This window comes from Conger conger, chromosome 16 (assembly GCF_963514075.1).
Source record: "Conger conger chromosome 16, fConCon1.1, whole genome shotgun sequence".
Classification (NCBI taxonomy): domain Eukaryota; kingdom Metazoa; phylum Chordata; class Actinopteri; order Anguilliformes; family Congridae; genus Conger; species Conger conger.
In genome coordinates, this window is record NC_083775.1 from 19,092,865 (window position 1) to 19,119,782 (window position 26,918).

The window sequence follows — 26,918 nt, forward strand, 5'->3', positions numbered from 1 at the left end:
AGATTACTTAATGATTCAGAATAGGGCTGATAGTCTCCAAGACCATTTCCAGAAAGAGAAAACTGTCCTTGGACTCCATAAAGCCTCATAAGAGAGATACTCCATTGCAGGTATGCAGGCTGCAGTCATGTATATCAGCTGTTCTCAAGGCAAAAGGAATGAAGAAACCTCCAGATGTTATTATCCTTGTTGCCTCAGCAGACACTGAAAGCACACTCAGGAGATTGACAACCTGGTTCAATGTCAAAAATGCATCAAAACAATAGTTTTGGAGATCTTCCCCCTCTCTGCGTGGATGCGTGTGTGTGTGTGTGTGTGTGTGTGTGTGTGTGTGTGTGTGTGCGTGCACACCTGCATGACTATGCACATTAATTGCACAATGACATTTAAAAAGTGTCCCTCCCAATGATGGCATCAAACATGCACCCGTGGCTGACATAATTGTTTTCATTTTCTCAAGACAAATGCGGAGAGTGTCACACGCACATCTTTCTGAGGAACAAAAGAAAAGTATTGAAAAGGCAAGAGCAACAACTGGCAAAAGTAAGTATTTTTTAAATGTCCTGTACACTGTTTTTGTGCACACTCTTGTGAAAATTAATATATGCACTAGCTTCTCTGGTTTGTAAAAATGGTACTTGCCAAATTGAAAAAAAAAAAAGTATACTTGTCTCATTGAATGGCATTTAAAATATATTTAAAAACCACATTAAATGCAGACCAAATAGCAATAAACATTTTTTGTTGAAGACGTACATTGTTTTTGTTGCTCCTAAAGGACATGGCATACTGCCACATTGTTTAAATGCATTGGTGACATTGCCATACTGAGCTAGGTTTTCAACCTCCTGGGTGCGCTGAAGATCCTTTCAGCTTCTGTGATAACAGTGATAACCAAAAGTCTAATGATTACACAAGCCTTTTACCTCATTGGACAGTATACTTTGGATATGTGCAGATTTAGTCACTGTGATTTGAAATATACAGATGACAGAGGAAAGACAATCAATTTGTCACACTGTCCCAATCTTTTAACTTTTATCTGTATATACTGTGTGTGTATATACACTCAGTGAGCAGGTATTTATTAAAAAAAATTTTTATAGACTTATTCAGTCTTCTGCTGCTGTAGCCTATCCACTTAGAGGTTTTACACATTGTGTGTTCAGAGATGCTCATCTGCATACTGCTGTTGTAATGTATGGTTATTTGCGTTACTGTCACCTTACTGTCAGCTTCGACAGGCCCTTCTCCTCTGACCGCTCTCATTAACAACTCGTTTCTGCCTTAATTTCAGTCATGTAATTTCTAATCAGTGTCAGATTACATTTCCTATGTAATATACCCAGCACTGTATGTAGGCACACACCATGTTTGACCGAGGTGTCACTCAGGGCGACATTAGCTCAGGAGGTAAGAGCGGTTGTCTGGCAGTCAGAGGGTTCAATTCCCTGCCCTGGGTGTGTGAAAGTGTGAGACCTAACCCCCAATTGCCCCCAACAAGATGATCGGTGCCTTGCATGGCTGCCTTTCACAATTGGCATGTGAATATGGGTGAATGAGAGGTATTAATTCTAAAGCCCCTTGGATAAAAGTGCTATATAAATGCTTTTTTTTTTTAAACCAAACACATTTGTTTACCTTGTACTGCACTGTTTTTATTTTCTTCAGTGCATGGTCTGAGGATGGTGATGATCGGCAAAACTGGAGCAGGGAAGAGCTCGGCAGCAAACATCATTTTGGGGGACAATGTTTTTTTTGAGGATGATTCTGCTGAGGCTGTAACCACATTTTCAAAAGGACAGTCTGCACAGCTTGAGGGAAAATCAATTTATGTGGTTGACACCCCAGGGCTTTTCAGCGCAAACATGGATGAAAAGGTGAAAAATCAAATCAAGAAGTCCATCAAACTGTCTGACCCAGGACCTAAGGTGTTTCTGCTGGTGGTCAGGTTGGGAAGATTCACACAGGAAGATAAATCTGTCATGCAGTGGTTCCAGAAGCACTTTGGGGAAGAGGCTTCACGGTACACGATGGTGCTGTTCACTGGTGCTGATCAGATAAAGAAAAAAACTGTGGGTGAGTTTCGAAACTGTTCCGAGGAACTTCAGGAGCTCATCAACTGCTGTGGCTGCAGATACCATGTCTTCGACAGAGAAGATGAAAGGAACCTCACACAGCTCATGCTGAAAATAGAGGAGACGATGAAGCAGAACGGAGGCAAACACTACACCATTGAGATGTTCAATGAGGCTGAGAGACGGATCAAAGAGGAGGAGGACAGGGGGAAGAGAGAAGAAGAAGAGATAAAGAGGCAGGAAGAGGAAAAGATCAGAGCAGAGGAGGAGAGAAAGTGGAAGGAGACTGAGAGAAATATTAGGGAAGAGGAGGAGAAAAAGAGGCAAGAGGTGGAGGAAAAGATCAGAGCAGAGAAAGAGAGAAAACGTGTAATAGAGGAAGAGAGACTGAGGTCAGATAGAGATAAGGGAAACATGGTCAAAGGAGCTGCAGCAGGCATCTTGTGTGCAGGAATTCTTGGAGTTGGAATAGCTGTTTTTAAAAATCTAAAGTAAGATGTGTGAGAGTTGTAAAATGTGGAGATTAATTATATATACAAATCTTACATTTTAGATGTTTATATACTTTCATGAATATCACAAACATTAATATTATCCAAATACTACAACTAATAAATAATCCTAATAATTTGAACTCACACTAATGCAGTGGTTTAGGTGGAGGGAGGCTGCATGTGCTGCTCAAGCTGTCTCAGCTCTCTTAATCTTATTTAGGTATTGTGTGCCAGAAGTGATGATTTTTCTTGTGGCTAATGTAAACTCATGTAAATGAGATTACGGGATATGAATAATGTATATGCTCAGAGTATATGCAAAGTGAGAAGAGTGAGAGATGACGTGAGAGATTTTTTAGATAAACCACTACCGTTCATATGAGTGGCTTCCCTGCTTAACATTTTATGGGAAACACTTTGGAGACAAAATGCCGAGTATACCAGCAGCTCTGGAGAAACTGTAGTGACAGTGTTGTTCGGAGCCACAAGATGGTGCTCAGAACTATTTCCTGATTTTGAGTGTAGTTCACCCTTTTGGAATAAATAAATGAGATGATACATTTCTTCACATGGGATATGATTTCAGGGATATGATCAATTCTGAATTTTGGAATGGATTCTGATTCAGACTACAAACGACCCTGTGAAGGAAGGATAATTTCACAGCCACAGATTCCTTGATGGACTCCAGTACCCACCTGTCTTTCAGTTTTGTTGGGAGGATTTATTTCCATTAGTCCTAGTACATTGAGACCACTCTGTGATTTATATTTTAAAATATGTACACACAGCCATGATTTTAGACAACATGGAGAGGATGTGGAGTAATGTTTTATTTTGTCCCCTAGGATTGGTGCTTCATAAAGTGAGGCAGAATATAATTGAAAACCTTCCATGCATTTATTGTTCACTGTTTACTTAAATTTTTTAGTTAATCTATTTATTTATTTTTTTCAATTGTTTGTGGCTGTTCTCATCCTATACTGTGATCCCTGGGGTACTGTATTTTGTTCTTTTTCTTGCCCTGTGCTTAATGAGACGATTGACAATAGACACAGAAATTACGTGACTATAGTTAAAATGATAGCTGCAGTCCCACACATTATGAAGTCTAAATTTAGAAACTGTGTGTAATATCAATACAAAAATAAATATGAAGACATAATTACCATGTCTGTTAAACAAGCAATAATCATTACACATACCATTATGTATTGGTTCATATCAACATCATTGTGCAGTCTCATCTATCTTTGTGGGACTACATTCAGCTGTAAATTATTTCTGATAGAGTTGGAACGAGGGATGTGACAAATCAGTCACCAGTCATCAGTTTTTGAAACCGGTTACCATCCAATTCTTTAAACGGTTAACCAGTTAATTTATACTGCTTATGACCTCTAGGGGTTGTATTATTATTTTTTAACCGGATTCCTGAGAAATTTTATTGAATTTCTAAACGTCACTTTTAGCCATTTCAATAGTTAAATGACAACACTGTAAGTCACATAATAGTAAATCCGCCTAATAGCCAAATTAAATATTTACATTTACATTGACATTGTGCAGTGTAACAGTTGCAGAAATCTGTAGTTAAATCCCTGTGGTTTACGTCCAGGCATGCTGGTCGAACGTGTATTTTAAATGCATCTGTTAAAATGATAAAAATGATAAAATGATTAAAATGATAATTCTTCCATCTTTTCTTCCCTCTTCCCTATGGCTTCTGCCTGATAGACCTGACTGGCATGAAATCTGTATATTAAATATGCTGCTGTTATTGTTACATACTGGGTTGTGCACTCAAAATTCCGTGGTCACGCAACATTTGCCTGATATAACACCGGGTCTATTTTACCATAGGCAACTGGTCTAATGATTTTACTTTCATGCCAGTACAGGTCTCTGCACAATTATACATGTGTATGTTACGGCATTTTTTATGGCGCGGGACAATCGTGGTGATGAGATTGACGTATCAAAGTTTCGCTGAAAGCAGCGAATTTTCGATTTCAATATCCGATGCATAAATAGCCTAATGATAATGTATTGCTATGTTTATTATTATGCAGATACCGCATAGTGGAAAGCGAAGTTCAGTTTGCCGATAGTTTGAACTCGCGTGTCAACGAATAAACACGGATGAAAAACCCCATACAATAAGCCATAAATGAACGAACAGCTACGGATTTAAAACACACAAACTATTTGACAACTATAGTAGGCTACTGTAGTATTCAATTCCATGCCGTGTTTGCATTCTTAACCCTCTGAAATGGCCGCAGATTGCTTGCTTGCGCGACTGTAGCTTGTGGATTGAATGTAAAAAGCGTATTGTAATATTTCCTGCAACATTTGTCCAATGATGTATTGCTTTGTTCATTTTTATTTTTTTAGATACCGCATAGTGGAAACGTTCAGTTTGATGGTAGTTTGAATTCGCGTGTCAACGAATAAACACAGATCTTCTGTGAATCTTAAGAAACGACATAACGTTACAATAGGCCATTAGTCAACCAACAGTAACAGAAATGATTTGCTAACTCAAATACGGAAGCATTCAAATCCCTGTGGCGTTTGCATTTTAAACACCCTGAATTGGCTTGCTCCAACTACAGAAACTTGTGGATTGCTAGTTTAGAATAGTTTAGAACTATTCTCTCCTGTCCGGAAATATGTGGAGGTGCCAAGGCTATGGTTAAGCTTTCCTTTACGCTCTTTGCCAGAGATACTGGTGAAGCACCCTAGTATCTCAATCGAACCCTCACTGTTAGAGACCAACTGCAAGCAGTCTCAGTTCTTGCTAAAGTTCTCTGGCTATAGTATATCTATGGCCCTGGGCACAACAAAGTGTCCCCTGCTGGGGTTCTGGCAGTAGCCAATCTGTGGGCGAAATATATAATCCGAAAGAGAGAACACGCTCCTGCAATCGGACACGCATGTGGGCACACTCCGAGTGCGCCCCATTGCTGGACGCAAGAGGCGTGCCCAGCCAAAACTGACAGATATGAGAGAAAAAGGGAAGAAAATGACTGACTTTAAGTAATATGCTTTTATGAAAACAATTTGCCGGACAAAAGATTGTTGATTTACTGGACAGAAAAGGCAATGTTTGATATTACAAATATTTTCTTGTCAACATTTCCAAAACTGACAGATCCGGTTTTCCCACTGACAGAAAGGGGGTGGGCGGCAAGTTTCCTCACCTGTGGAAATTCACAAATGATTCAAGACTTGGGTTCCCTTGGTGGTGGCGATGGAGACAGACCTGCACTGACAGTCTGGTCCAGTGAAACTGATGCTGAGCTGTAGAGAACAGCAGTGGGGCCCCCGCCCTGGCCACAATAGACCCGTATATCTCAATGTCACAACTCCAGTTGAGGCTGCCGTTTCGTGCCATGTCAATGGTGTGCATGGCCAAAACATTCAATTTTGGTCTTATCTCACCATAACACTCTCTTCCAGTCATAATTCCAATGACGTTTGGCAAACTATTGATCCTTGGTTTCGTTTATTGTGCTCAGTAAGGGCTGTCTTTGTGACACCCTTCCACAGAGTGAATCCAACAATTAAGTGATATGAATTTTACCATCTCATAAGCTAGCTATACTTCTGTACCTGACTTAATGATTTTGGAAGGTTCCCAGCTCACTAACACTTGCTGCACCTGGAATTCACAATGGCTAGCTCATTAGTTTGGCAGGCTTTTTAGCTATAGGTACCTTGCTAGTGATCAGCTATTAAATTAACTGAAAGTATATGTTATGTATCAGTCATGTGATAGCACTGTATCCAATAAGAGGTTGATACATCACGATGACCATGGGAATAGTGTAGATTTGCAGCAGTCCTCTAAGATTTGCAGCTACACTCGTTCCAAGAAAGGTTGGTAAAACACCACAACAACCAAAGAAGAAGCTGGCCAGTTGAACAATATTTGTGGATATAAAAACACATTTCTGGAGTCACTAGACTTCAGACCTTAAGGCCATTCACGTCATCCCAGCAAACCATTTATTTTAACTAAAATAGGTTGCATAATAGTTCTGTGGTTTAATGTTTTATTTACTTGTGGGGCATTCCATCAGAAATTAATAATTTCCTGTCCAGGTATCCACAGCGACAGGCAGAGCATTCTGCCTGACATGAGCAAAGCATCATCTGCCCTTCAAAATGAAAAGTAACAATATTCATATTGCTTAGTGAAGGTGTGAAGACTTGGTTTGGATCCTAAATTGCATATTTGGCATACTACTTCATCTACATTTCAATGAAAATCAGCCTGAAATTTACAATGCAGTTTCTGACATAGCCCATGTCTTCTGACTTTGGCTTCCTTGTTATGTGATTTCATTTAAATTTTCAGTTTTTCAGAAATATGATGATAAACAAATGGAAAAACTGAAGTCATAGGATTTATGTATTAGACTTACCTACCCAACATATACTGTACATGTGTTTTGCCAGTTTTAAGGACAAAACATCACCTTTGCGATTGTGTAATGGGTTAAAAAATTCACAATTTCATTCCCAAGAGGGGGCCCTCCTCCATCCACATTTCTGGAGTATTACAGAATTTCTTTGAATTGCTGTTTATTTCTTTATAAAAGTCCAGTTAATGGGATGATATTACAGAACAAGGACAAGAACAAAAACACTTCCTTCTTCAAAAGAACATTTCCTCCTTGAATTACATTGTTGTTTCATTTATTACTGGGAGTGTGCTGCAGTTATATTGCCTCTTAGATTCATGATGTCTCTTGATTATTTGTGTGGGCTTTCCTGAATTCTTATAAATATTCTTTAAACAATCCAGATATGGGTGGTATCGGCCTTAAAAACCAGATTGATGTAGTTCTTGTGAAAACAATTGAGGAGGTGCCGCAGTAGGGCACACAGCAGCCACAGGGCTGACGGAGGTGTGTGGCCTTACAGGTGGACCAGGCGGCTGCTGGGCTGCTTGCTCTGGGGCTAAAGAGGGGGGACCGGCTCGGGATGTGGGGGCCGAACATCTACGAGTGGATCCTGGTCCTGTTCACCACAGCCAAGGCCGGCATCCTACTGGTGAGCCCTGTCCACTGCACTTACACTCCACCCACTTCACAGATACACTCACAAATAATGGCTGTGTCTCAAATAGTCCACTAGTTCCCTGTGTAGTGGACTAAGTAGGGTGCCCTTCATGTTCTAGAATAGTTTCTTTGGTAGGCTGTTATTTCAGTGTTGATGTTGGTAGTTGCTCTCAATTACCAACAGTGATTGTGACATTGTGTTTTATATCTATATATTTTTTCCCTTAAACAATTTAATACCAAAGAATGCAGTGAAAAATAAGAATTAAGGCAGCAGTTTAAGTAAAAGGCAAATTATAAACACACACGAAAAAAGGCACATGGAAGATGATGAGGTTTGGTGCCATCATAAAAAGAGATCAAAATGGTACTGAAAACTAATGTAGTGATAAAAATAAAGAAACCATAGGAAGTAGGCAGGGCTAAAACAATATCTTTAAACAACTGTGTTTTAAAACATGGTTAAAATGGTGTCGGACTTTGCACTTCTGATGGACTCCAGGAAGGCATTGTGTAACTTAAGAGGCTGTCTTGATAAGCCAGGCCACCTTAGTGCTTCACTCCACTGGACCATGCCCACTGAATGGGCAATTCTAGCCCCGCCCACTACACTGGGGCCCACTCACACAGAGTATACCTCCTCCTTTTTTTTTTTGTGGATGGTAGATCAGCCTCTATTTTTGACAGCTTTGGTATAGTCACTACTTGGCCCAAAAAGCTTAATAACTGTGACCATAACTGCATTTATGTTAAGTTTCTGTCCTGTAAGCCATAGCTGGCCTTGGCTTGTGAGAAAGTTAATAATTTTCTCACCTGAAGCCCCATCACATACACCAGTCTTACAATACCCTTTCTTTTCAAGGACTTTCCCCCCTGAGGAAACTTATAGTTATCCCACAGGGGGATATCCGGTGAGTTGTCACTTAAAACTAACCAGGGTTTGAAATATTTCTGTAATTTCACAGGAGAAATGAAATCAAGGGGTTTTGCGTCATTTTCTTTCCGGGTTTCCTATTGTTCCAGATACATTTCCTAAATATGTTGACTTTGACTTCTTTAAATAGATGTCTGGTGTCTGGAACTTCTGGGGCCATCTTTCGGCCTGTTGACACCCCTCTATCTGTGAAGACCACTTCTCAGATTGTGTCCTGTCTGAAGAGCAGTCTGCTTAAAGTGTATCTGGGAGAAAGCTTTGCTGTGTACAGTATAAAAAAGGAAGAAAATGTTGGGGTACATATGCACGTACACTCAGTGAGCAATATTAACTATTAGACTTTTTTAAAACTTATTGATCTGCTGCTGTAGCCTATCCACTTAAGAGGTTTGACACGTGTGTTCAGAGCTGCTCTTCTGCATACCACTGTTGTAATGTGTGCTTATTTGCATTACTCTCACCTTCCTGTCAGCTTTGCCCAGTCTGGCCCTTCTCCTCTGACCTCTCTCATTAACAAGGCATTTTCTCCCATAGAACTGCTGCTCAGTGGATGTTTTTTGTTTTTCACATCATTTGCAAACTCTAGAGACTGTTGTGTGTGAAAATCCCAGGAGATCAGCAGTTTCTGAGATATTCAACCACCCTGTCTGGCACCAACAATCATTCCACGGTCAAAGTCTCTTAGATCACATTTCTTCCATTACATTACATTAGATAAATGACATTTTGAAGATGCTCTTATCCAGAGCAATGTAGAGACCAGAGACTAAGCAGGAGACAATCCTCCCCTGGAGCAATGCAGGGTTAAGGGCCTTGCTCAAGAGCCCAACGGCTGTGCGGATCTTATTGTGGCTACACCGGGGATCGAACCACCGGCCGTGCGTGTCCCAGTCATGTACCTTGACCACTATGCTACAGGCCACCCCTATTTCCCCATTCTAACATTTGGTCTGAAAAACAACTGAACCTCTTCACCATGTCTGCATGGTTTTATGCATTTAGTTGCTGCCAAATGATTGGTTGAATACATCTTTGCATTAACAAGCTGGTGTACAGGTGTACCTAATAAAGTGCTCAGTGAGTGTATATGAAGCACACGCCCCACTGGCATTTATACGCTATTTATGCGCATGTTTAGTAAACACATAGTTCAAATGAGAAAAAGCATCCTAACTTTCAGAACAATTTCTATTATATTACACTCCAAAATATAATAGACTTTCATTTTAGTGTTAAAGTCAGCTGTTGCACTCTCTGTTTTGAATGGCTAGATATAAAAATAAAATGGATAGCTTATGTTAACAACTATGAACAACATATCTGGATAGGTGGTTTCAGTTTGCCCCAAATGAAATTCTAATTTAAAGCACAAACTATCCTGGCTGCATGGATTGCCTTCAATCTAAATGACATAAAATGTTAACACTTAAACAGTGTGAGCAAGTTGCGCTCACCTTTCTTCTGAATAAAAGTTGTTAATAATTGCCTTCCTTCATGTTCCTTTGTTTCTCTAGTCTCCCTTCCTTTTATCTTTTGGCCTTCTTGGGGGAAAGCATTTTACTGGGGCCCCTGTACTCAGTTCCACTTTTCCCTTTCCCCCCACTACGATGCCCAAAATGTCGCTCCATTGACTATACAATTTTTATGCAAGACAAACTGCATGTCAATTTATAGATTCGTATCCTTCAATTGTCTTCCTCTGCAGGTGTCTGTGAACCCAGCCTATCAGCTTCAGGAGCTGGAGTTTGCCCTGAGGAAGGTGGGTAAAAGGTGGTGTCTGTGTCTGTGTGTGCTTCCCTGCCTGCATGTGTGCGTGTCTGCGCTTGGGCTGTTATATAAAGGGAACTGGAATTTTCCCAAAGGAAGAAGTCAAAGGTTTGCAGCATAAATCTTGGCACAGGGCTGGTTTACTGACCCCAGACTACTTCAGTACAGTGCAGCAAAAACTGACCCCATACACAGTGAACCCAGTATAGTGTAGCACACACTGATGAATCACATCAGGCTCTTGGCTGCTTCCTGATCCTGTGTCTGGTCATGTGGCTGCAGGTGCAGTGCAAAGCGATCGTGTGTCCCACAAAGTTTAAGACCCAGAACTACTGTGACATGCTGAGGCAGCTCTGCCCTGAGGTAGAGACAGCCACGCCTGGAGGCCTCAAGAGTGCCAGGTATGTGCCCTGCTGCACTGACCTGGAGCATTAAAACACTGATGCAGTACATTGACAGACAAATATAATTTGTCAGTCGGTCAGTCTTCAAGTTTGTATAGGGCCCTTTACAAAGGGGTTATCACACAGCAGCTCACAGCTCACATTTTCCAAATTTGAGCCAGTTTAGGAAAATCTGGAAATGAACACGTGATATGGACACTGATATACTGATGCGGACACTGGCACAATGTTCCCGAGACATGAATTGCCTTGGCACAGAGTGGCTCTGAGACATGTTTATGCTCTCTCTCTTTCTCTCTTGTTTTCTCTCTCTCTCTCACACACGCACACACACACACACACACACACACACACACACACTCTCTCTCACGTGCATCTCCAGACTGCCAGACCTGCGCATGGTGATTGTGACAGACAGCCGGCAAACTGGAATGTTCCACATGGACGATGTGATGCAGGCGGCAGACAGCCACCATCGGCAGGAACTGGATAGTCTGCAGAAGAAACTATCCTTCGATGACCCCATTAACATCCTGTTCACATCGGTAAGTATCAGTCATACATGAATGTGCATGTTAATGATTTCCATGCTGCCTTTCAGTCTGTATCCACGGGTATACTCTCTCGACCAGGGGCCTCAGACTCCACTCCTGAGGATCCATAGTGGCTCCAGGTTTTTCAGGTTTGGTTTCAGGAAGCAGACTATTAGAAATAAGGCTCTAACTAGTCATCAATGTTGGAAAACATGGCAGCCAAGTCCAGTGCAGTCAACCACTCCCTGAAGTATCTGACCTTGTTGTTGGTCAATCTACAACCCTATCGAGCCCCTAATCCATTCAAATTTACTTCTTTGATCAGTACCTCTGTGTTATATACTCTACCCCATCCCTCAGCCCCAGACAAGATCTAATCACCCCCCTCCCCACTTCCTGTGATGTGTTTTCATTCATGGCAATGGCCATTTGGTCCCTCAGTTGTTGGTTCTTGTTGATCTGTACTTGGGGAACAGACCCACTAGTTCCTCTACTATATTACATAATCTATTTGAAAGAAAGACGTAGCTGCATTTATTTTTCTACTGACAATCATATGGAGGAATACATTTAACTCTTTCAAATTTCCACATTCAGTTAAGCACTTAAATGTTGCTATACAGGAAACCAGTATGCTGTGATTTCAGCCTGATGTCCCTGGTAGAGAGACAACATTAATGGCGTTTTTGGCAGACGCTCTTATCCAAAGCGACGTACATTTGATTAGACAAAGCAGGACACAATCCTCCCCTGGAGCAATGCAGGATTAAGGGGCTTGCTCAAGGGCACAACAGCTGTGCGGATAGAGGCTACACCGGGGATCAAACCTCCGACCTTGCAGGTCCAGGCATGTACCTTAACCACTATGCTACAGGCCCCCCTACATCACTTCTCAGTATGTCTTTCTGTCTATCTGTCTGTCTGTCTGAGTGCAGGGCACCACAGGGAGTCCAAAAGGTACTACTCTTTCCCACCACAACCTCGTCAATAATGCCTACTTCATAGGGATGCGTATCGGCTATGCCTGGAGGGTAAGTAGAGATGCACACAAGCACACATACATCACACATTTCAGGCAAGTAGGATCTGGTCATAATTTAGGGTGTCCCCAGAAAACCTCTATATGCCATATATGTGCTAACTTATTATACAATGCCAATTATGGACAATTATTCAAAAGAATACATATTTGAGTCTTCAAACTTGTTGATTGGTTAGTCTGACAGTAAACTTTAGGAAGTCAAACCTAGCTGTATATTAGGCTTGAGATTAATTTGTTTATTAACTATAAGCAATAAATGACTGCTTGGAACCAAATAGAAATTGCACATGCACTAAAGATGTACATTTTATTTTAAGCCTGGTCTTGAAAACCCCCAATGTCTTGATGGAATCCATTAGGCCATTGACAATGAATCTGGTTGCCTCTGCCACAAAGCTGAAACTTGGCTGTAGGTGGACTTTCCAACACAAAGACCCAAAGCATACCTCAAAAATCACACAGAAATGGTTATGTGACAATCAAATGTCAATCCAATCCAATCACAAATCCTGTGGGCCGAACTGAAGAGGGCAGTTGATATGCTCAAATCTACAAATGTGCAAAGATCTGCATAGAGGAATGGCATAAAGGAAAATGCCTCCAAATGTGTTCGTTAAACTTATCAAGCATTACAGGAAAAGACTCCATGCTGTTACCATTGCCAGAGGTAGATGCCCTAGGTACAAAACCATGGGTGCCAATAATTCCAAACCTTCATTTTGGTGATTATTTATTTTATTTTATTTTTATTTTGGTTGGTTCCATTGAAACATTAATACAGTGCATAATAGTATTTAGACAGTGACACATTTTTTGTTTTTGCTCTATACTCCAGCAAACAAACAGTTGAAGTAAAACAATCACTATGTGATTAGTGCAAAGTGCTTTAAGCTATATATATTTTGGAATGGCAGCCTTTTTTATACATAGACTCAAAAGTAATTGGACAAAAATTGATCAAGGTCTCCCATCTTTAAGGACATACCAACTCCTTAAATGTTCCATCTAGGAGCTAGAAGTAGAAGCAAGAAAACCACATCCTTGCGGATAAATTCAGGAAAGTCTGATGTATAAATGATCGACCTGTGGATCCCTATTTGCCGCACTTCTGTAACTGACGTGGCTTCGAACAGATTTTGAAGGAGCAAGGTCATTCCATTTGCCTAATGAGCATTTTCTCTATTTCCCTGTCTTTTCTTATGAGCCCAATGTTTCTGTATACTTCAGTATTCATCCTGCTGATGCCATATAAACTGTATAAAATATATGAAAAGGACAGCACTGAGAGTAATAAAGCTGAATATTGTAATGTGTGTGCTAAGGTTAGCCAAATTTCAAGAGGAGGTTAACTGCATTAACAATAACAACGTAGAACTGTTGTTTAAGAATATAAATATTGCTGATGCCTTAAATGGCTACTTTGTTGAGAGTTTTACCAGGGAGGAGGTTACGATTAGACCGGAAGGAATACTCAATCCTCAGAATGTCTCAGCCGATATCAAGTTAGGGAATAAAGAAGTACTAGATAAATGACATAAACTTAAGAAAAATAAGGCAGCAGGCCCTGATGGCATATTCCCAAGGGTACTCAAGGAGTTAAATGTGATTATATTGAAACCAATGGCAAGTATTAGACAGTCTTTAGAAACTGGATAAATATCGGAGGACTGGAAACAAGGTAATATAATATCAATGTATAAGAAAGGGGGCCTTACTGATCTAGGAAACTACAGGCCTGTTCGTCTAATTTGCATCATATGTAAAATACTGGAATCTATCATTAGGGACAAACTGGAATTATTTCTTGAAAATAATAACATTCTAAGGGTTAGCCAGCATGGTTTTCGAAAGGGTAGGTCATGCCTGACAAACCTTTTGGCATTCTTTGAGGAAGCCAAGTGTTTTGATGATATTGTAAATCTAGATTTCCAAAAAACATTTGTTAAGGTACCGCATGAAAAAGCTTAGCAGAGGCAGAAATACTGGGGGTTTTGATGACCAGGCTTGATACAGTGCTAGATACGATTCATCATTTAGGCAAACTAACCAGGAGGTACAGGGATAGGAAAAGGCGAGCATTGCTGGGCTAAATGGCCTGTTACATTACCTTATGTTATCGGTCCATAACACCTTTTCTTCATGTACATTTCTGGCATCTGTAACTGTGCTAACAAATATTCTATTCTTGAGGCTTGCCAGGGGTTTGAACCCTCTGAGATTATGCTGGCATAGTCTTTCCTTGATGGTTATCTATGCCTACGTACTGGAGAATGATTGTGATCTGTTGTGCAGTTACAAATTGATATTTCTTCACCATTTGAAGAATTCTTATGTATTTCTCTGCTCTTTCTCATTTGTTCCTTTTGATATAAAAAAACTAGGTATCCTAGACTTCTATACATGTATAAAAACTCCATGAGTAGATGCACTTGGTTGATGTGAATGCCTTAGCTTGAGGGTAATAGGCATCTGTGATTTTGGGGTATCAGCCACAGGTGCGTGCTTGTGTACCCGTACCCCTGTATCACTGCTTCGGCTCGGTGGCAGGAGCACTAAACATGGCCCAGCATGGCATCACCCTCGTTTTCCCCTCAACTGCTTATGACGGCCGAGCCAACCTGGAGGCCATCCAGAAAGAGAGGTACCTCCTCCCACCTGTCACTCACACTGCTACCATGCCCACCTCTCACCCTTCACACATGTAGGAGTAGCCTGCTGACAAAAATTGAATTAATTTTGAGCCATCTTGGATTTGGATAGGCAGACGGGACCAGTTACTCTTCGGTCTGCAGTGTGCATTCCAACTCCCCAGTCCACACCCTTCTTCCCAATCCTTTACCCTTTTACCCTAATGTCTCTGAAACATACATCTAAAGCAGGGGAGCCCACATTCTTACACCCCACTGTATGTCACTCTCGATAAGAGAATTTGCCAAATGGCAATGTCATTTCATGTAATGTATTGTAAAGGTGAAAGTCAGGAAAGTCATTATGTGACTGAGAAAACAAAACTTTACTGAGACAAAGGCCAAAAAATGGGCTTACAAAAAAACTGTGTGGCTGAGACCGGGAACACACGGAATAGGAGAGAGAGCCAAGATGCGAAGTGGAAAAGCTTAAAAGCTACGTGAGACGCAAGCCAGCTTATAAACTATGCAAGTCGGGCTATTTTCTTTACATTTGTTATTTTTGTTTGTTATTTCAGCCAAAATCCTGTGAGGCTCCTGTTGCTCTAGATAAACAGTGGTGAAAACCAATGTTTTTCGTATCTCCCTATGTTCAGCTCTTCTGTCCTCCCAGGGGTGTGTCTAATGTATAAAATAATTCAAATCTAAATGGGTGAGGTCAGAAATGGATTGATTTGGAATGCCCCCGCAATTGATAAAGCAATATCTCCACATTACTTTTATTTAGCAGATGCTTTTATGCTTTTATTTAGCAGATGCTTTTATCCAAAGCGACGTACAATAATGTGTGTCTTATCTCTGCTCAGGTGCACCATTTTCTATGGCACGCCCACCATGTACATCGACATGCTGGGGCAACCAGAACTGAACAAGTATGACCTGTCCTCTCTAGAAGCAGGTAGGTGAAAGGGGTCAGGATGGAAACCTGTTGTGATGATGATAATGATGTGTGTGAGGGTAATTGTGTGTGGGGGCAACTGCTTGTATGTTAATCTGCAGGATTAATAGGTGGCTCTCCCTGTCTACCTGAGGTCATGAAAAAGGTCATGACTACCATGAATATGAAGGAGGTGGTGGTGAGTCTCACTCACACACACACAGGCCCTGTCAAAATGTACATTTGGACAGCAATATGACTTGAGAAAGAGCTGAACATGTGGTCTCCCTGTCTGCACCCCTCCTTGCTGCTGATGGCTTTCCTATGGGGAAGATCGGGTACAGCACCACAGAGAACAGCCCTCTCACATTTTTGGGGTACCCACTGGACAACCTGAAGAAAAAGACAAAGACTGTAGGTTGTATCATGAACCATACTGAGGTGAGGTATCCAATTCTGCCAATGTTCATCTATACCTTTTTCATTGCACTTTTGTCAGCTACAGCTGTTTTTGTGTGTTCCCACATCTGTTTCACGACCATTGTTTGTCTGCTTATACCATTCACTCTGATATGTACCTACACTTGCATGTGCATCTTGCATGAGAAACATTTTCAGTCATTCGGCCTGGCCAGATTTGCTGGTGATGAAAATGGTCAGGTTCTGTGTTTTTCTATATGTTTTTTGTCTAATTTCCTAGCATTTATAAGGTTTTGGGAGACAGTGGGCAATGGTGGTGATAGATAGATAGATCATAGCATTTATATAGCACTTTTCTAGATACTCTACTCTAGCACTGTGATGGTTGGGGTGGCGATGGTGAAAATGAAGGTGATGATCATGATGGTGGTGATCACAATGATGGTCTGAAGTGAATGTGTTTTTCAGGCGAAGGTGGTGGACCCCAGTACTGGGCAGATTATGCCCCTGGGGACATCAGGAGAGCTGATGATCCGGGGATATTGTGTGATGCAGGAGTATTGGAACGATCCTGACAAAACACTGGAGTGCATCTCCAAGGACCGCTGGTACAAGACTGGGTGAGTTACTATGTTCACACAAACATAGTAAAGACGAAAAAAGGAGTCAGAAAAGATTAAAGCCAGCCATTGTGCAAATATTACCAAAAAAGATTTGCTTTCAGTTCATATTGTTATAAGCAGTAGTTATTATAATTTAAATTATGAAAATCTATTTACCTGTTGGTGGTCACATGACCACTCTGTTAAAACGTCTCCCCTCACATACAGTGACATCGCAAGGCTAGACAAGTATGGATACTGCCGAATCGAGGGCAGGATCAAAGACATGATCATCCGAGGAGGAGAAAACATCTATCCTGCTGAAATCGAGCAGTTCCTTCACACCTACCCCAAAGTGCATGATGTGCAGGTAAGTCATGGGATAGAGGGTGGGGATTGGTGTGTTGGTACACTGCAGCTCTGTCACCCCCCAGAATGGGTGGAGCTAAAGTAAGGACTAAGATTTTGTTGTAGGAAGGAAACACATTTATTTGACTGTGACCAGAATATTGCCTGAATATTGAATATAGTACAAGCAGGAAAGGTACTATTGAAGCATGAGTCACCCTGAGATAACTGCATATGCTTTGGTGCTGAGCACTGGACTTGTATCTTGGAACCAAGTTTTACATCTATGCCAGTAGGTTACAAGTTTGTGAGGCTGTCCATAGCCATGACCTGATATTTTCTTTCCAGTTGTACAACCTGTTGCATTTATGCCTGCCTCACTTCACTCTTCACACTGGAGTTATTGAGTGGAATGGCAACTTACACTGACATGCTATCAGTCACTGACTGGCAGGAACCAATCAAAGAAAATGCTTTTCTCCCTGTGTGTGCCCTACAGATGGTTGGGGTGCGGGATGAGAGGATGGGGGAGGAGTTATGCGCCTGCATTAAGCTGAAGGAGGGACAGGACTGCACTGCTGAGGAAATCAAAGCCTACTGCAAGGGCCAGGTCAGAGACACACCCAGTCCAGAGATACCTGAACAGGGTCACCCGAGACAAATGTATATTTTCCAACTCACCTGCACCTGTACGAATACATCTGCACATGTTATAACATGTCTGTTATAACACACCTCTAACTGCTATTACACACCTGTACCTGTTCTGACATGCTCTGATACACCTGTGATAATATTTATTTTACTTAAGTTATTTAACTGACACTTTTATCCAAAGTAACTTATCCCCCCTGGAGCAATGCTGGGTTGGGGGCCTTGCTCAAGGGCCCTACAGCTGTGCGGATCTTATCGTGGCTACTACAGGGCTTGAACCACCAACTTTCCGTGTCCCAGTCATGTGCCTTAGCACTCAGTCATGTGCCTTGTACTAAGGCATCAGTACCTGCACAAAGAGGCCTAATGAATCTGTGAATACTTCTTGTCTCTTCCTGCAGATCGCTCATTTCAAAATCCCACGCTATGTGACATTTGTGCAGGACTACCCGCTCACTATCAGTGGAAAGGTAAGGACTGACTTCTCAGGGCATGAACATCAAGGAGACTCCTGGAAATTAGCATTATGTCCTTAACTGTGACAATCACAAAATATCTATTTTTTAATCAATGCAAAAAAAACATTTTAAAAATTTGCTTGCAACCGCATGACGCCCACCAACTGTTCTCTGTTCTCCTCCTCAGGTCCAGAAGCACAAGCTGCGTGCAGAGATGGAGAAGAGCCTGGGAGTATGATGGGCCAGTTTGAGTGTGTGGCTGTGTCTCAAGCAGAAGGCACCATTTTCAGTATTTTCACAATTTTGCACACTTGTCCTTCGTAGGCGTGTCCCAAACTGAAATCATCAAAAAAAAATCCTTCTTAGGTGCCTTATTCTGGTTATATTTGAAGGCAGCATCGATGAGTATTCTTCAAGAAATTGGATGTCCCATTGGTCTTTGCCATAAGCTCAGGTTTCTTACTTCAATTAAACATGTTTCACAATTATTAGCACCTCTGATTTTATACTTTGTGCAACCTGCACCTGGCAAAGATGACAGCTATGAGTCTTTTCTTTTCCTGTAATTTGAGATAAGTTATAGAATACATTTGGAGGGATTTGACCATTCCTCCATGCAGAACCTTTCATTGGGCCTCATGCAAAAATATTTTAGTATTATCATATATTTCTCTTACTTTTTTTCCATACGGGCAGCTGATGTGGCCAGTGTGCCACATCAGATTGAACACAGACACTCTTGTAACTTCAGACAACTGTCCAAAATGCTGATGAAAACGATGCCCACATCTTCGTAAATGAGCCTTTTACATGCCATATAAGGTGTCCCATTTGTCTGGATGTCATAAAAATGGCATCTCAGAATAAGAAAAATAACTTTACGAGTTCTGACATTGAAACGCCTTGCCCTTCTCTGATTTTCTGACAAGGTCAGTGACATTTATGAATTTATAGCCTGGAGATTCAGAATTTCTGTTTTGTTTGGTCTATTATACATCAGATTCTTTCGACATGCATCAAACTAAATCAATGCATCTTTTACAAACAAAGTCAGGTTTTAACATGAAACAGGCAATGAAAAGATTCTTTTGACAAAATTTACAGGGCAAGAAGCCATCAGCCTAGAAACAGCCTGATACTACAGGGGACTACACGGCCCTTGTGGATGATATCAGACATCTTACAATAGGAAACTGGGAAAAAGATGGGACCAGAAACTTGTGGATCTGCACTCAGGCATGACAGCTGTGTGTGCTGTGCAATGGGGTTGCTCCATGAATGTGGATGGGAAAAATCCAAATGAAATAATAATAATAATAATAATAATAATAATAATAATAATAATAATAATAATATTTGCAAATGAAAATAATAGAAGTTGCAAAGTGCTTGACACAAAATAAAATAAAATAACAATAATGTGATTAAAATACAAAGCAAGCACATAGAAACATAAATGGCAGCAACGGAATTTATAATAACAGAATAAATACCAGCTAAAAGCAGCATGAAAGAAAACTAGAGGAATGCCGTCCTCTAAAAGTATGTTTTAAGAAGTGATTTAAAAGCAGACACAGTTTGCCAGCTTGCTATCTTCAGGCAGGCTGTTCCAAAGCACCGGAGCCCCTAACAGCCAAAGCCTGATCACCTTTCGACATATTTTATCGAAATTAGGGTGAAAATTGGATATATACAGGCCTGCATTGGTAAGCAAATTATTTAAAAAACTAAAACGTTTTTGGGACCAAGAGAAAAGATCCAATAATTCTAAAAAAATAAGTTAAAAAAGTAATTCTTGAAAATAATTCTCGTCATTTTTTTCATGGCAGAATGATGAATGAACCTTTATTTTGACATGCAAAAAGCTGTGGTAGATACAGCCACTAGGGGGACTAGATAATCAATTCAGCATGCTTCCGCATTGCTAGCAATCTTCACGTGACCAGGTAAGTGTCATGGTGAGGTAATACCTATGGTGTCCACCAGAGGGCTGGTGCTCATTGGCTTCACCTGGTTGTCATTATTGGCAGAGGAGTTTTCCCCCTCCTACAGAGTATTTAAGGCCAGTGCTGGCAGTCTACCAATGCTTTTGTGTTAACTGTGTGCTCTGACACAAAGCCGGTAATGCACATGGTAGACTCGGTGAGAGTTAAGAGTCCGGTACTGTGCTGGTGTGTATTTCGCTGTCAAGAAACAAAAGATTAAAAAGGTAAGGAAGGCGTTCAGCTGGTGTTGTGTTGGCTGGCGCCTTCCTCAAAGGTTTTGGTTTTCTTTTTTCTTTCTTTGGACTCGTGAGTCAGTGGTTGGGGGACGTTGTCCCCTGGTATGTATTTTGGTTTGCGTTTTGGTCCCGAGCTGCGTCTCGAGGTTTTATTTTCATGCCTAGCCTTTTTTCCCAGCTAGGTTGTATTTTATTTTGGTCCACAGTCGTTTGGGGCACCAAGTCAGTGGTGCGGTTCGCCCTGTTTTAAAAGGGTTGATTTGTTTTCTTATAGCCGTTTTTTGGCTTTTGTCTTTCGTTCTATTGTTCAGTTACTGTTGTGTATATCCCATTCCCGTTGTTCCCTGGGGTCTAGTGACGAACACGTTCGCGTGTTCATTTTAGAGGGTTTAATCCTCGGTCGCATCTGGCTCTCCGCCCAGCCCCAACCTAACAGTAAGTGTACAAAAACACACCACATTGTGCCCTGAATTAAAAGTGCCCCCCTAACATCTGCGACTGACCCACATGCAGACATAAAGCAAACCTTTCTTGATCATGGCATAGTTTTCATTGTATTTCATTGTATATGGATACAACTTTCAGGCCACACCTTTTCCCGTTTCTTGCATTTCTCTGTCTTTCAGGGCTTTAAGACTTGTTTCATAGCAATTCATTCTCATTAATTAATTCATTCTTTCATTATCCTAACCTGCTTATCCTGAACATGGGCGTAGAGGGGCTGGAGCCTATCCCAGCATACATTGGGTGAAAGGCAGGAATACACCCCGGACAGGTCGCCAGGGCATACGCACCATTCACTCACACACTCATACCCACAGGGAATTTAGACTCTCCAATCAGCCTAACCTGCATGTCTTTGGACTGTGAGTACCCAGAGGAAACCCACACAAACCCATGCAGGGGAGAACATGAAAACTGCACACGGGCCGATGGGGATTCAAACACAGGTGTAAGGTGGCGAGCGGGGCGGAAAGCCAGGGGCGACCAATGCTAGAACCCTTCTAGACTAGTAGACAGAGATAGGGGTACACAGCCACGGGAGGACTTCTCTCGGAAAAGAAATAAACAACACAAAACTTATAAAGGGGAAACAGAAATAGCCCAAAAACGGTTATGGGAAACAGGAAACAACCCTTAACAAACAGGGCGAACCAATAACTCAGGATATGTGCCAATAGCTGGGCACAAATGGTCACAGACCAAGAAACAAAAATAAAATACAATCTGGCGAGAAAAAGACCAGGCACGAAAATAAAAACCTCGAGACGCAGCTCGGGACAAAACGCAAACCAAAATACATGTACCGGGGACACCGTCCCTCTACCGCTGACTCACACGAGTCCAAAGAAAAACAAAACCCTTGAGGAAGGCGACAGCACATAAACACTCTCAGCTGAACGCCTTCCTTACCTTTTCTCATAAATACTTTCTTTTTAGCGAATAAACCACCAGCACCGAACCTGACTCGTAATAGCGCAGAGTCTACCAGGTGCTTTTACCGGCTTTGTGTCAAGGGCGAACGGTTGAACACAAAAGCACTGAAAGATAGTTCCCGCTGGTCTTAAATACTCTCAGGAAGGTAATTCCCCTGGTGCTAACAAGGAACAGGTGGAACCAATGATCCTTGGCCCTCTCGTGGCAACAGCGGGAATAACCTCCCACCATGACAACAGGACCTTCTTGCTGTGAGGCGGCAGTGCTACCCACTGCACCATCCGTGCCGCCTCATATTAAATGATTGGTGAGATTTTCTGAAGTATACATAGTATTATGTATATATGTCTATCGTGTGTTTTAATAGAGACAGTTTCAGAGGCATAGGTAATCCAAGATTAAAATTTAATCAAAAAAGTGGGATCAATCAATCAAATTAAATCAATCACATTTAATTTGTATAGCACTTTTCAAACAATTGCTGCTCAATGTGCTTTACAAAAGATGAGAGAAAAAATGTAAGCAATGACAGCAAAAGGAAATATAAAGGAAATAAAAAGCAATTGCACAGTATCCCAAAATTTTACGTAGGAGTCATGAATACCAATAATAATACCTAAGGGACTAGATCAACAACAATAACATTCTAAAAATGAAACGAGTAAATCATTATATATAAACGTAGACTAAGAAATTACTTTAGACTTGGAAATTACAATTTATAATAAAAACATAACAATTCAAATAAGAAACAGACCAGCTTGTGTGATTAAGTAAAAGGTATGTTTTTCAACAGATGCTGCTTCTCTTGCATCCTTTGGAAGATTATCCCGAGTTTTGCTCCATGGTGGCTAAATGCTGCCAAATTCCATCCATCACAACCGTACATTTGCAAGGTGTTTTTCAGCCATTTTCCCCACTGCTGTTCCTGCTGTGGTGATTATCTTTGCTGCTGTAGCTGGATTTGCAGCAGCTGCAACTGTTACTCCTGCAGCCACAGCCCCAACCGCAAACACTATTACATTTTTCTTTGTTGCTTCCCATTCTTCAGCTGTCTTCCTCCTCTCCTCCTCCTCTTTCATCTTTCTCTCAGCCTCCTTGTACATCTCATTGGTGTAGTGTTTTCCTCCGTTCTTCATCACCATCTTCTCTATTTTCTGCAGCAGCTCGGGAACCTGAGTAAGGTTCTGTTCATCTTCATTGTTGAAAGCATGATATCTGCCGCCACAGTAATCAATGAGGTCCTGAATTTCCTTGGATGGGCTCAGAAACTCATCCAGTGATTTCTTCTTTATCTGATCAGCACCAGTGAACAGCACCAATGTGTACCATGAGGCATCTTCCCCAAAGTGCTCCTGGATCCACCGCACAGCAGACTTCTCCTCTTGTGTGAATCTGCCCAACCTGACCACCAGCAGAAACGCATGGGGTCCTGGGACTGAGCGAAGAATACACTTATCAAATTCCCCTTTAACTTTCTCTTCATCCATGGATGTGCTGAAAAGCCCTGGGGTGTCAATCACAGAAACTTTTCTTCCATCAATCTCTGCACTCTGACATGTTGAAGCCATGGTTACAGGATTGGGGACGCATCCTCTTCAAAAGCTTTCCTCCCCAGGATGGTGTTTCCTGATGCGCTCTTCCCTGCTCCACTCTTACCAAGCAGCACCATCCTTAGGGGAAACTCTGGTAAAAGAAAAAACAGGACAGAACATGATTTTAATAATGTGAAAGTGTTTTGATGAGAGGCATCTGTCTTAGGTTCTATAATAAATTCTTAATACTATAATACCGTATATAAACACTCACTGAGCACTTTATTATAAACATTACTCTACGACTGGGTAGGGCCTCCCCCCTGCTCTCAAAACAGCCTCAATTCTTTGTGGCATGGATTCCACAAGATGTTGAAACCGTTCCTTTGAGATTCTGTTCCATGTTGACATGATTCTATCAGCTTGTCAGAATTTGTCAGCTGCTTTGTGACATTATCCTGCTAGAAGTAGCCATTAGAAGATGTGCACATTCTTCTAAGGGATGCACATGGTCAGCAACAATATTGAAATAGGCTGTGGCATTCAAGCAATGATTGATTGGTATTGACAGGCCCAAAGTGTGCCAAGAAAACATTCCCCACACCATTACTGTACATGTCCGCCACCAGCCTGGACTGTACTCCTAATGAAGTGCCCAGTGAATGTATATACACCGATCAGCCGCAACATTAAAATCACATGCTTTCATATTTTTCTCTATCTTAAATGTTTTAAGATAGAGGTGATCATGGTTAGCATCTGTGATAGAGGTGATCATGAACACCAGTATGTATAAAGATATTTCAATAACAAAATAATGCACCCCCCACCCCCACTCCAAATAAGGTTACAAGATTTCCACTTTAAAAAATTCAATTAAACTTTTCAATGCAATTCACTTATGATTATCTGGTTAGATAATATTTCATTATATTATATGTGAGTTTAAGTGTTTATAGAAAATGTATACAGTTTAAAGCATTTTTAATCATGAAAAAAGTGGTTTAAGCAGGTGGTTTTAATGTTGTGGCTGATCGGTGTATATGTACACTCAGCGAGTAGACTGATACACCAGCTTGTTAATGTACATATTTTATCAGCCAATTATGTGGCAGCTACTAAAAGCATGCAGACAAGGTCAAGAGGTTCAGCTGTATTTCAGACCAAATGTCAGAATGGGTGGTTTGAGAATCTCAGATGTTGCTGATCTCCTGGGAATTTCACGCACACATCGTCTCTAGAGTTTGCAGAGGATGGTGCAAAAAACAGCATTTACGTCTTTGTGTATCAGTATTTTTAGTTGGCTAGGTAAGCAGTGTTTGGCTAGCTAAGTTCGGTCACTTTTGCTTTGTTTGTTTGTTAAAAAAAAAAAAAATTCAAATAGGCCCTGGTCCTTATGCAGCGTGGGAAGCTAAGCGGAGAGCCAGGGTAGAACCTTTTTTAACCAACACGCGAACGTGTTCGTCACTAAATCCCAGGGAGAACAGAAATAGGGATACCCAGCTAGGAACAGGACTTCTCCCGGAACAATGGGAGGAATAGAAATTAAACAAACCAATCTTCGAAATCGCAAACAGAAAAGTAGCTCAAAAACGGCTAGAGAACGTAAAACAACCCTTAATAACCAGGGCGAACCAATAACTTTGGTACCGTGCCAAATAGCTGGGCACTAAGTGAAAACCAAAATAAAATACAACCTAGCGAGAAAAGCTAGGCACGAAAATAAAAACCTCGAGACGCAGCTCGGGACAAAAATGCAAACCAAAATACAACACCGGGGACAACGTCCCTCTACCATCGACTCACACGAGTCCAACAGAAAAAACAAAACCCTTGAGGAAGGCGCCAGCACACACAACACTTCCAGCTGTACGCCTTCCTGGCCATTTAGATATTTCTCTTCCTTAGCAATGAGATAATTATCCACCAGCACCGTACCTGACTCGTATAGGTTTAGAGTCTACCGGGCGCTTTACCGGCTTTGTGCCAAGGGCGAACGGTTGAACACAAAAGCACTGAAAACTAGTCCATGCTGGTCTTAAATGCTCTCCAGGGAGGTAATTCCCCTGGAGTAAACGAGGAACAGGTGGAAACAATGATCATCGGCCCTCTCGTGGCACCAGTGAGAATTACCTCCCACCATGACACCTTATCTTTGTTGTACAGGTAGCAGTTGAAATTGTACTTCCCTCTAGCGTCTTTCAGCGCACTTATCCCTGGTTATGGGTATGCACTTTGTTGTACGTCGCTCTGAATAAGAGTGTCTGCCAAATGCCATTAATGTAATGTAAAAGTATAATAAATACCTAATAAAGTGCTCGGTGAGTGTATATTGTCCTCAAAACATGATTTACCATAAAGCGCAATGTAGATGCGCACCTACATTTTATGAAAGGGTTGGCGTTATCACAAAGATTATTTCAGGAAGCTGCCCGTGTTTCAGCACTATCAGAAGAAACGCGGTATTTGTGAGGAAAAAACCTTCTGTAGTCGCCGCAGCTTTCTTTGCTCTTGCAATTTTGTGAAATGTGGCTTGATAAGAAATTGTGATCTGTGAGTGAAAAAGAGTGAAACGAGCTTATGTCATGTAATATGTCCTGTCAAAATGGTGGTTTTTCCTCTGTACTCACCACATTTGTATTTAAAATCAAACAATGATTATGAGACAAAAAGTATTACTATTTTGTCTGCATGTATTTCATGTTTTTTGTTTAGTTTTTTGTTTAGTTTTTTAAACTTTTTGAAATGCCATTCAAGGAGTCATGTCCCCTGGGGAAGTTCCACCCCTGGGTTCATTTATTTTCACAAAGGTGAGCGTAAGAACAAGAGCGTTCTGAAGATTGAAAAAATACTCACTTGTGCCAGTTGTTGCTCCTGCCATTTCGATGCTTCCTCTTTGCCTTTTCTGTTGTTATACAGAGAGATAAACACATGAAACTCTCCAGAGCTTTCTCTGCCTAGAGAAAATGAAAGTGGCACTATAGCCAAGGGCTATATTTATAAGGGCTATATTTATATTCCCCAGACTGATATGACTGAGCTAGCTAACACTATCAATCAGTTGCTTCAGAAGTTGAACAAACAACAGCTAACTACAGTAGCTATCTAAATAATAAATAACTGTCGAACCAATGTAATTCTAAAATAAACTCTCTGCTTCAACGCAATAAAAAAAAAAATAGATTCACATGAAGACTGTATTATGAAGACTGACGAAAAATGTGTTTTGATAATCTGTTGACATGTTGAAAAATGGTAGCCTACTCCAAATATGACAGTGAACACATCATTTTCATCCACTGTCCTCTAGCTAGCTAATGCAGTTTGCTTCATTAATGGTTGTTTTTTTTCCCCA

General features: G+C 41.1%; 2 protein-coding genes and 1 pseudogene across 2 annotated transcripts in view; 2 read left to right on the forward strand and 1 right to left on the reverse strand.

Moving 5' to 3' along the window:
* Positions 1–1,868: 1,868 nt before the first annotated feature.
* LOC133114099 (medium-chain acyl-CoA ligase ACSF2, mitochondrial-like) lies at positions 1,869–18,795 on the forward strand. Its single transcript, XM_061223290.1, has 15 exons — positions 1,869–2,252; positions 7,508–7,636; positions 10,284–10,337; positions 10,628–10,746; positions 11,132–11,294; positions 12,218–12,313; positions 14,814–14,965; positions 15,818–15,909; positions 16,011–16,087; positions 16,222–16,329; positions 16,777–16,928; positions 17,139–17,280; positions 17,758–17,868; positions 18,314–18,382; positions 18,558–18,795. The coding sequence occupies exons 1-15, from the start codon at positions 1,869–1,871 to the stop codon at positions 18,606–18,608; spliced, it is 1,899 nt and encodes a 632-aa protein (XP_061079274.1). The 3' UTR covers positions 18,609–18,795.
* A 3,488-nt stretch (positions 18,796–22,283) lies between these two features.
* Positions 22,284–26,918, forward strand: part of LOC133114244 (GTPase IMAP family member 4-like) — a 60,590-nt gene continuing 55,955 nt past the window's right edge. Inside the window, exon 1 of the mRNA XM_061223461.1 lies at positions 22,284–22,319. The gene's annotated coding sequence lies outside the window, so the exon portion shown is untranslated. The remainder of the gene's footprint in view (positions 22,320–26,918) is intronic.
* Positions 22,516–26,540, reverse strand: LOC133114250 (GTPase IMAP family member 9-like; annotated as a pseudogene).